Source organism: Salvia hispanica, chromosome 2 (assembly GCF_023119035.1).
Source record: "Salvia hispanica cultivar TCC Black 2014 chromosome 2, UniMelb_Shisp_WGS_1.0, whole genome shotgun sequence".
In the NCBI taxonomy this organism is placed as follows: Eukaryota; Viridiplantae; Streptophyta; class Magnoliopsida; order Lamiales; family Lamiaceae; genus Salvia; species Salvia hispanica.
Window position 1 is genome coordinate 11,449,718 of NC_062966.1, and position 16,162 is coordinate 11,465,879.

At 37.0% G+C, this 16,162-nt stretch overlaps 3 protein-coding genes and 1 pseudogene across 7 annotated transcripts; all 4 read right to left on the reverse strand.

Annotated features, from left to right (window-relative positions):
• Nucleotides 1-274: 274 nt before the first annotated feature.
• LOC125203601 (peroxisomal membrane protein 11C-like) lies at nucleotides 275-2,427 on the reverse strand. The gene is made up of 8 exons (XM_048101989.1): nucleotides 2,260-2,427; nucleotides 1,661-1,866; nucleotides 1,409-1,483; nucleotides 1,251-1,325; nucleotides 1,098-1,178; nucleotides 934-1,008; nucleotides 654-827; nucleotides 275-565 (listed from the first exon to the last, which is right to left on the reverse strand). The coding sequence occupies exons 2-8, from the start codon at nucleotides 1,847-1,849 to the stop codon at nucleotides 530-532; spliced, it is 705 nt and encodes a 234-aa protein (XP_047957946.1). The 5' UTR covers nucleotides 1,850-1,866; nucleotides 2,260-2,427; the 3' UTR covers nucleotides 275-529.
• Nucleotides 2,428-5,085: 2,658 nt separating this feature from the next.
• On the reverse strand, nucleotides 5,086-9,160 carry LOC125207083 (protein CELLULOSE SYNTHASE INTERACTIVE 3-like). 5 transcript variants are annotated; one of them, XM_048106287.1, is made up of 3 exons: nucleotides 8,668-9,160; nucleotides 8,110-8,195; nucleotides 5,086-7,042 (listed from the first exon to the last, which is right to left on the reverse strand). In XM_048106287.1, exon 3 carries the CDS (start codon nucleotides 7,013-7,015, stop codon nucleotides 5,333-5,335), a length of 1,683 nt encoding a protein of 560 aa, XP_047962244.1. In that variant the 5' UTR covers nucleotides 7,016-7,042; nucleotides 8,110-8,195; nucleotides 8,668-9,160; the 3' UTR covers nucleotides 5,086-5,332. The 5 variants fall into 5 exon arrangements, with proteins under 5 accessions (XP_047962244.1, XP_047962247.1, XP_047962246.1 ...); XM_048106290.1 differs by lacking the exons at nucleotides 8,110-8,195; nucleotides 8,668-9,160 and adding an exon at nucleotides 7,848-7,867; XM_048106289.1 differs by lacking the exons at nucleotides 8,110-8,195; nucleotides 8,668-9,160 and adding an exon at nucleotides 7,713-7,840.
• Nucleotides 9,161-13,881: 4,721 nt separating this feature from the next.
• LOC125208355 lies at nucleotides 13,882-14,979 on the reverse strand (annotated as a pseudogene).
• A 724-nt stretch (nucleotides 14,980-15,703) lies between these two features.
• On the reverse strand, nucleotides 15,704-16,162 carry LOC125206277. Its single transcript, XM_048105553.1, has one exon. The coding sequence runs from the start codon at nucleotides 16,160-16,162 to the stop codon at nucleotides 15,704-15,706; it is 459 nt and encodes a 152-aa protein (XP_047961510.1).

A 16,162-nucleotide genomic window follows, 5' to 3' on the forward strand; every position in this document is an offset into this window, starting at 1 on the left:
CAGCCAACGGGGATTGTTGGATATAAATCGGTCTGTGGGTGCACCATCTCATGGTTGCATCGAAAATCATCTCCTGTTTTCTTTATTCTCTTAGCATAGTCTTTTTAGGTGATAGAAATCCATAAGGTTATTGGTAATAGGAGTGGTTCATTGAATTGAATGGTTTCAATTCTCTTTATATTTATTTTTCTTTCATTTGCAACAGATTTTTAACACAGCAACATAATATAGGAAGTAGTAGTAAAAGAAAACTGCACTAATTCGAAGGAACAAATAGAAGCTGAAAAACCAAGTTTCAATAGAAAGTAGTAGTAAAAGAAAACTGCACTAGTTTGAAGTAAAACACTATCGTTTTCAACACAGCAACATAATATAGGAAGCTATATATATTATTGGTATAAATGTTTACAGACAAACAATTCACAACCAGAACTGAGAGTAAACCCCTCAGCGAATTGCTCCAATTCGTGTAACAGCTTTTCAAATACCTTCATTGTTTCGTGACATCCTGGTTTTGTTTACCATCACTTTAGCTTGTCTTTGTCTTCGGCGGAGATGGGAGCAGCTGTGGTGGCGCAAACCATTAATCATGAAGTACAGACTTTATATATGAGGCTCATAAACATGGTGTGAACGAAAAAACTGAGGGTTACCTGGTAGCAGGATATGAGCGATGTCACAAATCCGAGGGCTCCGGTGACACGAGGGGTGATCTTCTTAGGAGCCAGTTGTAGCAAACCAACGGCCACCCCAATATCAAGGATGGTTTTAACAAGGGCCAGAGATCTCTGATTTGATTTTTGAACCTTGCTCTGATACTGCTCGTTCTGGAATAATAAAATAACATTGGAGTAGCACGACAAGCTTATTAACTAGAACTGAGGTTGAAATTTTGCAGATATATTTACTATTCCAGGCTCTAGAGATGCAAACCTTATGTTTGTCGGTGTTTTTCAGTTCCTTTTCTAACTTCTTTATTGATGCAGAAAGCCTTCCAATTTCACCAGTCTTAAGAAACAAGGAAGTTAAAATAAAAGGTTCAGTTTAATAAGAACACATTGCTGCCAAAAAGGATAGAACAAGATCAGCACAGATACCTCAACCAGAGTGGTGCAAACAGAAGACCCCAACCAACAGAAAAGAGATATCCTTCCGATCAGTTCAGTACGTTCTTTGTTCTGCTCAGAAAAAAAAAACTTGTGGTCAGCATACAAATTCCAATGAACAACTAAAGATGTTTATAGATATACCTTGTATACACCTGTCCTACCCAGCCACACAATTTGATCCAGAAACAAGAAAGTGGACAGGAGAGCATTTTTGGACTGCGAGAGAAATCAACTCAAAGGGTAAGATACGAGTGAGGATGGGGTAAAAGATATACTAGTACAAATTAATTAGATATTACCTTTCCCAACAAGATGAGAGGAAGTGGAGTTCCGGGAGCTGGTGGGCTAATGAGGCCATGGAGATCATTGATAAACTGAAACATTATGAGATACAGAAACCTGGTCACGACAAAAAAGGAAATCAAAGCGCTCTGATGTTAAAGCAATTGTGCATACCATACAGTAGTACTCATTAGATTGAACACACTTGACCTAAAAAGGTTACTGCAGCATATCTTAAAAACAGGCTGAAACTGGTTAAAAAGTGAAACCTTGAACAAACGGAAGACTTTGCGGGCCAAGCTGGTTGATTTGTCCACGTTCTGTGCTGTGCCGGGCTGTCCGGCACTCAAAAACTTGGAGCCATATTGAATCGCCCTGCATATCTTATCCCTGGCTTCAGCTTTGTTGAGATACACAATAGCAAGTGCAAGCTCAGCTCTGGCAACATCCAACGACATGTTGTGTGTAACTAGACCTGGAAAAGTAAGCAAACAACAAATTCCTTTTCTTGATCATACAAGAATCCATCCCTGTACACTGTTTCAGCCCAATTCTAATTCCTTCTATACGGGCACAAACACAAATATAAGTTCATGTAGCAATCAAACACACTGACTCTAATTAGTCAACGTTATGGAATTTGATTCAATTGCTGGAGAGGTGATTTGTCAATTGTTCAAGTTCCCAGGGGCATTGCTACTCACAATCTTCTTATAGATGTATATATAACAATAACGAAAGGCCTCAATCTAACATTTCAGTAAGGCAGAAAAGATCATGTTTTCACTCATCAAAATCACTGATATACTGAATCAAAAATTGGTAAAAGCAACCTAATCAAACCCAAAAGAAATCACAAATCATGTACCTGGATAACAAGATAGAAAGCAGCAAGCAACAATCAAGCGTATAGAGAAATTAGGGATTGTTAGGTTTGTATATAAGTAATTAAGAGGTGATAAGAGTGTAGATAGATACACCGGGAGTCGTGCCTCACCCCATCTAGTCTTGAATTTCACAATACGGAATCTTTTTTTTTTTTCCGAATACTGGAGTAGTACTCCTATTAAATTGGATAATTTTTCAATTTTTGGAATTTAATTGGATGATTTACAAAATATAGAATGGATATGCGAATTTTTTGTTTTAGTACATTATTGTCTTTTTCTCTTATTTTCTAAGGTATCTTATTAATTTTCTCAAAAGAATTAACTAAATTATCATAAGATTTCTTTCTTAATTGTTCTTTTTTCTCTATTCTGCAACTTTGATTTCATGGACTGGAATCTTGTTCCAGGACCCCCTTTCCTTTTGTCCTGAATGATGACAAACATTGTATTCACAAATTTATATAAAATGTTGAAAATCTCATTTTTCTAATAACTTGATTCATAACATCCACAAAGTTAGAAAACTGGAGAACTACTAATAGTCTAATACAGTATATCAACTCCAAAATGCCAATCCCCTTCTTAGAGCATCCGCAATGGTAGGCTAGCCATCGGCTAGCCGATTGACGTGGCTAGCCGATCGGCTAGCCGAACCATTGGAGTAGGCTAGCGGGAAATCGGCCAAAATTTCGGCGTGGGCTAGCCGATCGCGTTGCGCTGGCCGATGCGCTAGCCGATGCGCTGGCCGCCATTGTGGCGTGCCGATCGGCCAGCGATCGGCCAGCGCTATTTTTTAATTTTTTTAAATTTTAAAAAAAAAAAAAATATATAATGTATTTTTTAAATGTTTTTTTATGAATTTTTTTTAATTATGTAATTTTTAAATAGGCACATAGACGACGGGCTAGACCCAATACAAATTTAAGACCTAAAACAGAAACATGTCATACCGTCGGCTAGCGGCAAACTATAATGGATTCAAAGCATACTAACATTTGTTAATGTATTTTTTAATAAATTAGTGAGGAGTAGAGTGGGGCGGTGGCTCGTGTGTGGAAGCCCGGATTTTATTTTATTATGTAATTTTTTTTATTTTTGGTTAATGTACTTTTTTTTATTTAAATAAAATTAACGAATTTTTTCAGTATATGTGTCGTAAATTTAATTCCGTAAATGTAGTATATTTTGAATTATTTTTATTGCGGCTGGCCTATGGCTAGCCTATGGCTGGCCTAAATCTGATGTGGCAGGTGGTTTTTTTAGTGTTGCTGGCAGGGGAGAGAATGGCTGGCCTATGGCTGGCCTACCGACTATTGCGGATGCTCTTAGAAACTTGGCTTGTGGAGTAGTTTTTGTTGAATAGTTAATTCATGTATATTGTGAGCTAAATTAATCCCAAAAATTAAGATAAAAAGCAACAATCTCACAAACTTCGTGTGCCCCTGACATCTAGTTTAATCCAAAAATTAAAAGAATATCAATCCTATATTTTGAAAAGTCATCCAATATTCGAATTTAATTAAAAAAACTAAAAAGTAATCCAATTTAATGAAATTTATAGGACGGTATGACTATATGAGTGAGAGCCATTTGTTTACATTAATTAGTTTGGCAAGTGAAGTATATTTACAAAAAAGTAAACTCCATCAATACTCAATAGTTAATTAATTGCAATTGCATGGACGCGGGCTATGAATAGAAAAAAATGGCAAATGGTAGTTGAATTTAGAATATAATTTACTTTTGTATTTTTAAAGGTTAAAATACTCCAAACTTCTTAATATTTTAGGTTTTTTTTATAAAGAGGATGTCTGATTTATGATATGTTTTTATTAACTAACTGTTATAGGAGTATATTTTTTTTAATTATTTGAATTTATTTTTTCTCTTATTCCTTTTTCTCTGTACATTAAATAGCTGTTTTACACTGTGTGAGTCCTGTGACGGTGGACCGTTTTGATCATTTTCTTATGCAAGCAATTATTGATTCAAATAATTACTTCTTTATAGCATGTTTATATTAGTATTGGGTTTATCTTCATGAATATAAAAATGAATTGTGTGGAAAATGCATGTCGGTTTAGAATATTTCTTGGATCGATAACCTCCGTATAACAAAACAAATACTACTCCATAAATTTTATAATCGCATTCTTTTTCGTTTAGCTTTCTATATAAAATTCGAAAGGGAAAAAGAATATAATAGTGACAAAATAAAGTACTTAATTAATATACGTAGGATCCCACTGAATATATTATGATTCAAATATCTTATTATAATTTAATGTTGGGGACCGAAGTACTTAAGCCAGATAGCAATTACAAATTTCCTAATGTAAGCATATATTGTATGGTGACAGCTAAAACTTTCATACCGTTTTAATTAAATAAAAAACAGTTAAAATAAATTTTCAGGTGATAGCTTTGATTACAGAATTCAGAAAATGATTAGATAGGAATTCCAAATTAAAATAAATAAATGCGACAAATACTATAAAGCACCATTACTCTTGTCCTGGTTTAAAATAAATGTGCATGTGAAATTGTGAATTTGATTGACAAGAACCTTGAAATTAGCCACTGCAAGAATTAAAAAACAGTCCCAACTGCCTGTACAACCAAACTATAAATTCACTGATGTCAAATTCACATGTGGTCCTTTCCAATTTAGGCAACACACAACCACAGCAACACCAAAAGACTTGATCACTGTAACCATTTTGGTTGAGGAATCCCACAAACCAGCATGTGAGCAACACGAACACAAACACGAACACAAACACGAAGCACAACGCAAAAACAAGTGATGGTAATATATGTTTCATTAAGCCAAATAGGAGTATTATTGTGCGTACAGAGATGGTGGCACCATTTCATTTCAAATCACTGAATATATTAAAAGATGGCTGAATTTGTTTCATTTAGAGAATGAAACATACAACATGACAAGTTTTTCAAAAATATACTTCCATTTTACAACAACAAGAATCATTGGGAGGGAGAGAGGACTCTTTGATTTTAGTACTATATCCATGATCACCCACCCTCCTTTTACTTCCTGCTGAACAGAGTTTTGAGTTTACCTCGCTCTAGACGTTCTAGAAGCTTCTTCGCGCCTGCCAAATCCATCTCCGAAAGCTTCTTGAGGTATCCGATAGCTCCATACGAGATCATCAGTTTCTTGCACTTTTTACTCGAGGAGAGTAGGGTAAGGCATGAGATCGCGTATTTCTTGGCTGTATTGTGAGGGCTGGGATCGAGCAATGCCACCATGTTTGGCACGCTCTTGTCGTCTCTCTTAACCAGACGGCAATTGTGGGATAGAGTCATCAAGCTAGCAACCGCCTGCGCTGCAACCTCCCTCGCGCTGTTGGCCTTGGACTCCATCATTTTCACGAGCAACGGGATGCACCCGGCCTCACCCACCGATCTTTTCATCTCTGCTGAGGTGCAGATTCGACAGATTGCTGCTGCTGCCGCCTGCTGAGCCCCGATGGATCCGGACTTGAGCACGTGGAGCAGTCGGGGGAGAAGCCCTAACGAGATCAACACCTCCGGTGACACTAAACCAACCAAGTTTCTAAGTGCACCAACTGCGGATTCTTGAGGCAGCGGGCCGTCTAGATAGACAAGCAGGCTACGCAACCCGCCTTCTGAGATGACCGATCTTTTCAAATCATCGTTGCTCGAGGTGAGATTCTGCAGGCACTCAGCTGCATACTCCTTTGATCCTAAAAGGATCCCACAATCAAGAAGATTGATCATCACCTTCACAATCCCTTCCTCTGCGAGTGCTTGCCTCGCCTCAGGCACAGCGGATATGTTCTTAAGCGTGCAGGCTGCAGCAGATTGTGAAACAGAATCACCACTGTGACATATGTCAGTCAATGGCCTAACCCCGCCATGCCCAACAATTGAACGAGCCGTCTCAGACGACATTGACAGCCTCTGCAGGGCGATGGTCGCCTTCTCCTTCCCCACACTGCTCCCGGACTCCACGAGCCTTATCAGAGGTGGGAGGACACCTTCTGAGACGAGCCAGTTCTCGCAGCTGCCTGACTCCGCAAGCGAGCAGATAACAGTGACCGTCTTCTCCCTTATCCGAGGCGAAGTGGCGGTCAGCAAATGAACCAATGCTCCAATATTGCTCCTTCCGATCACAGCCAACACATTCTTCTCATCCTCCTTCATCTCCTCCACGAGGCTGTCAAGCGCTTTGTGCTTCGCCTCCAAATGGCCAATCTGGAGGCGGGCAAGCAGCTCCTTCAAGTTTCCATGAACTGCAGCCTCCGGCTCAGCACAACTACTTGTTGCAGCAGACGAGAACGACACCTCACCTAGCACCCCTGTCTTGATCAACAGCCCACAATCGCGCAGATTCAAGTCCAGTTTCCCAGCAAGCGCATCCAGATCACTCTGCATCTGAAGCTTACCCTCATATTTCTCCTTCACACACAAATCTGCGAACTGAATTACATCATTCAACGTCTTAGACACAGCCTGCAGCTGCTCCTTGCATAGAGCATTCCTCGAGAAGCAAGGATGGCTGGATAAATCAGATAGCCGTGACGGCACCTGCTCAAGTTTCGAGATGATCATCTTCCACCTACCTGGGAACCCCTTCACCTCCCTTGCCTTCCCCAACGCCCTCGGGACTAGTCCCTGAGCGCAAGAGAGCCATTCTTCAGTCGACAAACCATCAGCAGCAGAGCTCTCACCACCACCATCAACCATGATTGCTACTCAAGCTATTACCAAGCACTGAAACACAAAAAAAACAGCCGATGCATATCAAGAAAACATCGATATTCGAAGAAACACAAATTGTTGGATGCAAATTGTTAACCAGATCTTTCTAGATAGCTTCTCAAATGAGCAAAAATGTTATAAGACACACAGTTTTGTTGCATTAAAAAAAGAGAGATGTGGAGTAGTTGCAATCATATAACATTATATTATACATCATTCATTATAATAATGTAAAGAAAACAGCAATAAATTAATGGGAAAAAGTGGGTCTAGATTAGGGGGCTTCAAGAATCTTGCATGATCACAAAATGCTCGTTTGCTGAAAATGAGAGACAAAGTACCTACTGAAGCCCACACGAGAGACCACTCACAAAAAGATAAGCTTTTGTTAAGGTTGGATCATTATTTTACACGAACACACATTGATTTTTTTAAGTAATACCTTAAATAAGAGGTAAGAATACAGTGAAATCAATAATGAAACTGTAGAAAGGGAAGAGAGGTGAAAGTGAAACATAAACTCTCCCAACAGCCGTCACTACCGTCCAATAAAAGCAGGTGATTTATATGACCAGTATGCCCTCAGCAAATGATGTTTGGTTAAAGAAATACAACAAGACACAGAGGAAAATAAGTCAATCATTAGGGCCAAGAGTGGTAACCATAGAAGGGGGTGAATTACCAGAAAGAATGTAGCTTTACTTTTCAACAAATAACTCCATATACTTCCTCAAGTATACTATTTTAAAACATATCGTATTTCACCTCCTAGATTAAATCTATTTTTCTGGAGATTAGGATAGCTTAAAGGGCATACAGTTGTGAGGCTAACATTGTGTGGGGAGGCCACGAACAAAACTTTACAGAATTGGGAAAATTTCGATCTTCTTCAGAGTGTATTTGATAAGGGAAAAAGACTTGGCTTTGAAGAGACGATAGGTGTCTCCATCTCCAGTTGTACATACATATATGTCTAGAGTGTATATGTGAATTTCTGATATGGGCCAACAGAGAGGAGAGAGAATTAAACAAATAAATTTGATGCAATAAATACACAATGATTTTGTAACATTGGCTACCTCAACTTGCTTTTGTCTTTTGCCAACCATTCAAGGCACTCAACACCTTTTTCAGCCACCAATACACAGTTTCCCTACTTTAATTTCTGCAAGCAAAATTCACAATCAGAAAATAATTCTTACAATGATGGATTGATATGCATCTACCACACTCTCAATCTAGAACCATGGAGCAGAATTTGGTGTCTAGATTGTGAAGGAAACCCCAAATAAGTATACTCAAAGAAAATAAAAAAATCTCTTTTTTTTCAGTGTGTTTCCTTTCAAATGGATCCTTCCAAATACCGGTTAAAGAACAAAACTTTATTTTCCTCCTCTTTTTCTCTCCAGAAGAGAGAGAGAGAGATAGAGGACTCAATATTAAGCCAAGAATGTGGATTGGTCCCAGATCTCTTTACAATTTTGTCTGAAACCGGAATCTATAATTTCTCAAATTTCACTTTGAAGCTAAAAGGAAAAGAATCTCACAACCACCTGACCCACAGCATCAAAACACATACACACACACACACACACACTCAAGCAGAAAAGAAAACAAGAATTTGAGAAAGTTTATACCTTTGTTGTATGCAGAAAGCATCAGAGACGTAAGCTCTAGTAAGTAGAAGCTGAAACGGTCGACTACACAAGTTTTAGTAGGAAGGAGGAGAGAGAGAATCTGAAGTTAAATTAATTTTGAAATAGAGGAGGAGAAGGAAGCCAGTAAAGCGCAATGCAGTAACGCAATTTGAAAACAGCTGCGTTTGTTAAAGAATTTGGGCTTTTAAGGGAAACTGACAAAAAACGCCGAAGAAGAGAACAACGACTAGAGTTCAAAATTCCAAACAATATTTCAAAATCAAAACACTCGCTCCTCTCATGGAAGAAGATGTTGTCAGAAGTGTCTCCCACCGTTTCTCTCTACTCTATTTTATGTGTAGGGGCGATGCGGTGATCGGATGGTGAGGATCGAGGGCCGAAACAGTGGATCTGACCGTTGTGGGGTATTTTTTGGATTGAAATTTGAAAGCGCTACGGCGATATCGAGGTTGAGCCGCTAACGTGGTGTGCCATGTAGGCGTCGGGGCGTGCTAAAACACGTTGGCTTTTTCTTCCTCACGTGTAGCGAGGTAACATTGTCTGAATCCTATCCCATCCCATGAGAAGTCTATTTTGCCCTTCACATGGTTGATTTACTTTTTCGGCAATTGACTCTCTTGTCCTAGGCCAGGTACATCAATATTGGATTTTAAAACTTCGCTTTCATTTTTGTCATAAATATAAGAGTGGACTATATAAATGGTACTTGATCTTTCCTTTTTACACGTAAATAGTATTTGATCTTTATTTTATATCATTTTTTAAACTTACAAATCACATTTTTTATACCTGATGCAATTTTATTCCCAAAAGTGATATTATAATATCTTCTTTCATTCTCCCAATTATTTATACTATTATTCTTTATCAATTAATATTATTATTTTGATATTATAAATTAATAATTAATTCATTTTTAATATCATTCAAATATATTTAAATATAATATTATTATAATACTAAAAACTAATAGTAATTAATAAATAATTTTAGTATAATTATATAAATTATGAATCACATAATATTATGTAGTAATAATAATAATAATAATAATAATAATTAATTATTATTATTATTATTATTATTAACTAATCAATATAGCCTTAATAAAAATTTAACATTGTGAACTATAATGATATAAAAGTTGAATATTATTAGTTAGGTGTTTCAACCTTAAAATGAGTATAAAATACTTTAATAAAAAAATATTCAATTAATTTAATTACTTTAAATAATTAATTTAATTAGGTATTTTATTTTTTATTTATATAATGCAATAAGATGTATGTATAAAACACTAAAAAGAAAGAAGAAAAAGAATAAAAAAGAAAAAAAAGAAGGAAGAAGAAGAAACATAAATAAGGAGAAAAAAAAGAAAAAAATAAAGGAAGATAAAATACTAAAAAGAAAGAAGAAAATGAGAAAAAAGAAAGAATAAGGAACTAAATAAGAAAAGGAGAAATAAGAAAGGAAGAAAAAATAATCACACATTTGGTACCATTTAATTGAAATTTCCAAAAATATCCTCCATGAAAAAAAATCACATATTTGGTACCTAGGGTTATTTTCGTCAATGGGTACAAAAAACGATATAAAATAAAGATCAAGTACCATTTATGTGCGAGAGTGGAAGATCAGGTACCATGTATGTAGTTCACTCTAAATATAAATAGGTCTCACAATTTAATAACTCATTCTACTCACACTTTATTATAAAATTAATATTTCATCCGTCTTAAAAAAATAGACTAATTTTACCATTTTGGATCATCCCCCAAAATTAAACCAAGTCTAAATACGAATTTTTTTTAACCATTTATACACAAATAATAATGTAGACCGCACAATCCAATAACACTAGTTCCACTGTCTTTTCCTTCCCTCCTCTTACTCTTTCCCATCCCTATCTTACTTTAACAACACACACTAGATATCCACTACATCACACACAATACACAGTAGATATACAAATTACACCACACACAATACACATACTACTTTGACAATCCTATTTATTTGATCAAATACCTAGCAACAAACTCCTATGTTCCTTTCATTACGGTATTTTTGAACAAGTTCCTGGATAACAAGCCTAATGGTTTTCTTATTGATGCTAGTGACAATATTGATCGTGACCTTGATACGAAGCTGAAACTGCTAACTATGATTAATGCGCTAACTATGGATATGATGCCGGAAATAGGCGAATTTATATCATTCTTCAATTCAAATTGGCAAAAGCAATGTCTCCTGCATAATATGGATTCCAAACATTCATGGTCTGGATGAGAATGTGTCGAATTACTTATCCCTTGGTCTATTAGCGAACCATCTCTGCGAAAGATGTTCCACTAGAAATATTCTTGTTATTGCTTCGACTCATATTCCCCAAAAAGTGGATCTCGCTCTAGTAGCTCCGAATAAATTAAATACGTGCATTAAGATACGAAGGCTTCTTATTCCACAACAACGAAAGCACTTTTTCACTATTTCATATATTAGGGGATTTCACTTGGAAAATAAAATGTTCCATACTAACGGACACACACAACACACTCATTGAATACACACACACAATTGTGTGAAGTGTTTTTATTTTGTGTGTGTGTACAGTGTACTGCATCTGAGGTGTGTGTTTTATGTGCAGTGTTTGTATGTGTGTCAGTTGTATATGTATGCATTGTGTGAAAGAAAATGGGCTAGATTAGATTAATAGGAAATAATTATATTGGGCCTGACCCAATGTTACAATTATTCTATTATATATATGCTCTATTGTAGAGAATAGAAAAGATAGAAAACCCAATTCTCCAAGAGAGAAAGCGGCGCAAGAATACGTACGTTCAACAAGAGATTTCCTAGCTTTCTCTATAGAACGATTGTACCGAGAAATTGTTCCTGCATCGGATCAGAATACACGTGGACCTCGATAGTGGTGGATTCATCTTGCAGGATTCGTACAATCAATGGAAGATAACGACACAACAAGTAAGATTTAATTCCGTTGTGTTTTACATGCTCAACTTGCAATACGATTATGAATCTAGATCTGTTATTCTTGTATGCAATTTTCGCTGCGCTCATTAGATGATTACAAGAATTCCTTACATTGTGTGCATGGGCAGACACAATATAGGAAATAGGAGGACTCAAGCCATTTTTCATTTTCTTTATTCTATATTTTTTCTATTTCTAAAATTTCCAAATATTTTGAATTGGGTCAGTATTGGGTGTGTTGTGGATATATAGTGAAGTAATCTATGTTTGAAATGAAATTCCAACTGTGAAATTGAGAAATTTGAAATTATAATTCAATTTCAAATCAAAATATTTTTTTTTATCATACTACTGAACATTAGATTTAGAATTGAAGATTCTAATTCCCCATTTTCAACTGGGGCCTTATAGTAGATTTTTGGAATAACAAAAGGCGACATCACATATAAATTCTAGAATTATGAGTAATAGATATGTTCTTAATGCAAACAACATTATATTCTCCCTGGATCCTGTAGATGTTGGTTGGCAATCACCAATAGTAGCACACAAAAGGAACCCAAAAAAAAGGAAGAAAAGAAAACATGTATTGCAAAGAGTGCTAAGTACTATTCCCTCCGTCCCAATATAGTGGATGCATTTTTTTTTAGCACACGATTTAAGAAAAATTGTATTAAGTGGGTTAAGTAAAGGAAGAATAAAGTATGAAATGAAAAAAGTAGAGAGATGATGAGAGAATAAAGTAAGAGAGATTAAAATAAGTGAGAAAAAATGTGTTGACTTTTACAAAAACGGAAAATGACTCCACTACTATGGAACGTACCAAAATAACAAAATGACTCAACTACTATGAAACGAAATGAGTATAAAGAAAAGTGTGACATCTACCTTAAAGCAAAGAGAGATTAAGAGCCTACATATATTTTTAAAGACATACCATGCATCAAAAAATAATAATACATACAAATGATTTATTATAAATTTTCCAAGAACACGTGTGAAAAAAAAAATGTGTCACTTGTAATTGGACATAAGGAGTATTATTCATTGATTCACCATACAAGTATAAAAAATAAATACAAGCATATTAGTATAACTCTATTTAATTATTTGGTTACTAAAATAAATAACTATCATATAAGCTTAATTGTTTTACAATAAATTATTTTCTTAATCCTTGTGAAAATATCAATAAACCCTATAATTAAAATACTGTGTATGCATATTTCATGTTGTGATAGTTATTGACCGTTAAAAGAATAATAATACATGGACACCAAACACAAAATCCATTTTTTTATATTTCAACGTGCAGAGTTTTTTTTTTTTCCAATTTCCATCTACCAAATTTGACTCGATTAAGTTGTGGATGAAAAGAACCTCCACTTTCATTTTATACTTTCATGATTTTATAAGGGTCCCCGAATACTTGAAAAAGCCCAAAATTAGCTTATCGAATTTGTGAATTTCAGCCCAATTGTTATGAAATCAACTGGACATATATATGGGCCTAAATAATAACCTTGAGGCCTCTAGATTCATCTTAGAAATGTGAGACTGTGATGTTTTTTTATGAGTATGGAGACAAAGAAAGCGAGGACTTGGACTACAAACCCCTTATTCGATTTAATCTTTCACAACAATTTCATAGATAAAGATTTTATATTATCCTCAATTTTTCTAATGGCCAAACTATTTTCTTTGACATGTTTGTTCAAGAGTAATCTACTAAGGAGTATCTTAAAATAACAAATTGTGTCATTTACTTAACCATGTCACCATATTGTTATAAGAGCATTCACTATAGGATGAATGCTCTCACAATTCTTCCAAAAATTCCTCATGCCAAATCATCACAGCCCTCACACAACCCTCCCGAAAATCCCTCTAGTTTAATTCATTTTAATTGTTGGTATTTATCAAATATTAAAAAAATGAAATACAATGAATTGTATACTTGTATATATAGAGTTTGAAATAAAAAATAAGAAAAATAAAAAATAAGAAAAATTAAAAATTCGGGATGGCTCCCGCTCAGCGCGCAATAGGTGCCGAGAGAGCGCCGTCCGCCCACGGCCAAGCCCGTCCCTCGGCGCACGCAACCGCCCTCCCACGGCTCGGCTGCCACAATAGGAGCAGTACCGATCGCCAGTGGGACGACTCCCTATTGTGACTGTGAATGCTCTAGATACAAGGGATGCAGGACATTTTTTTTCCGACAAAATAAAGAAGGTAAATTAAACAGTTAGCACACACATTTGCTTCTAGACAGCAAGCAAAAACCAGAACGAACATCTCTAGCGATTCAAGAAACCATATCGACCAACCGCAACTTCAAAGGCTTGCAACCGCTGTCCCACACTCAGCCCATTCCGATCATACGATGATATCTCCGTTACAAGGATCCTTTCGCGCTGTTTTCTGCAGAGTGCTTCCATAAAACAAACACTTCTTATTCTGATCATCAACCAGCATTGCATACAGCTGCTTCTCCGAACAGAATACCGATAGCCTCGGCCGCGCTGCTGTTCCGTTAAACTGTCCAAAAACATATCAACAACGCATACATATATCCCAATATCAAGAGTGATGAATTGTTTTACCTTTTTCCTTGTTCTTCTGTTGCGAATTTTTGGGCTCTCCGTTCGTTGATTCGCTCTTGCTTCAATCGCCAGAGGCTTCATCGCAACATCTGGAATGAAACTTCATCACTTTATCTCTCACGCGAATTAACACAAACACGTTCCTTGCAAAGTAAATAAAAAACACACTCACTTGCAGGGGCGACAGGAAGAATACTGGAGCTATGAAGACGAGCTCCAAATATCTCACATCCATGGAATTTCAATGGATTAAAACAAGAAGCAATCGCCATGATTTATTCTCTTTTTTTTGCATCAGGCATTCAATCATCAAACATTCCAGCTGCAGAAGAGGTGAGTGCGTTGCGTTTTGAACTTCAATTTTTTCTTTAAGAAATAGAGAGAGCCTACTTGAGAAAATATCTCCTGTGACATGAATAAACATAAACGAACTTTTTAATAAGCCAACCTGAAATCGAGACACAGTATCTGTGAAACAATAAGAGAGATTTATAAAAAAGGGATTAAAATCGTGAGGGGGATTGAGAAAATCAGATGTACAAAACACGCTAGTGCGTACATATACTGATATACACAAACTTCTCGAGCTCAATAGAAAGAGAGGAGAAGAAAAGCAACCTTCTCGACCTCGTTTTTAACTTCTGATAAAATTGAAATGCACAGTAGAAAGTAGAAACCCTTAGGGTGTCCACTATACATGGCCGGGCCAAGCCACAAAGTGTGGCCAGGCCATAAAATCGTGGCCGGGCCACCAATGCCCATGTTTCCCACTATAGTGGACATGGCCAAGCTATCAAAAATTTAATTTTTTCCATTTTGTTTATTTTTTAATTCTAATACAATAATAATTGAAAAAATGCATACGAACTAAAATTAAAACAAAATCTTCGTTGTATTATACAAAGGGGTAAAATTATACAACGAAAATTCTCGACTTCTAATAAACTACTTTCCCAACGCATATCACGCTCTACGCCCTCCTCCCCTACGATTCCAAACCTCTTCTACCATATCAGCCTGCAGTGTCGTATGTGATGTTTCCCTCCGCATATCGGCGAACCGTTGGATCAAGTATGCATCACTACACGGTACACCCATCTGCAGTGGGGCGGTTGCAACACCGTGACTCGTACTTGCACCCTCTTCCGGTGCCCAGTTCTCTGCAGAATGTCCTTCGTCCTCTATTATCATATTGTGCAATATGATACATGCATACATGATGGAGGCGACATCATTTTCGTGCCATTGTCGAACCGGGCACCGAAGAATGCCCCATCGCGATTGGAGGACACCAAAAGCACGCTCAACGTCCTTCCGAGCACTCTCTTGTTTGGCCGCAAAATAGGATTGTTTCGGCCCAACCGGCTGCCGGATCGTCTTGACAAACACGGGCCAACGAGGGTATATCCCATCGGCTAAGTAGTATGCCCTGTTGTATACCGCGTCCCGTTGGCCATGAATCTGACCGTCGGACCCTCACCCCGGCACTCATTATTGAAGAGATGGGACGAATCTAGTACGTTGATGTCGTTGTTCGACCCCGCAACACCAAAATAGGCATGCCAGATTCGCAGTCGGTAGTCAGCAACAGCTTCCAGTATCATTGTTGGGTGTCTTCCTTTGAATCCAGATGTGAACTGCCCCTTCCAAGCAACCGGGCAGCTTCCTCCACTCCCAAAGTGCATGCAATCGATGCTGCCCATCATCCCCGGAAAATTATGCACTCGCCCGTGCATATCTATCAATCTCTGGCACTCATCGGCATTTGGCTTCCGTAGATACTCCGGACCGAAGATGGTTTGGATACAATTACAAAACTGCCTCAGCGCCGTCGAGCAGCTTGTTTCACCCAACCGTAGGTATTCGTTGAACAT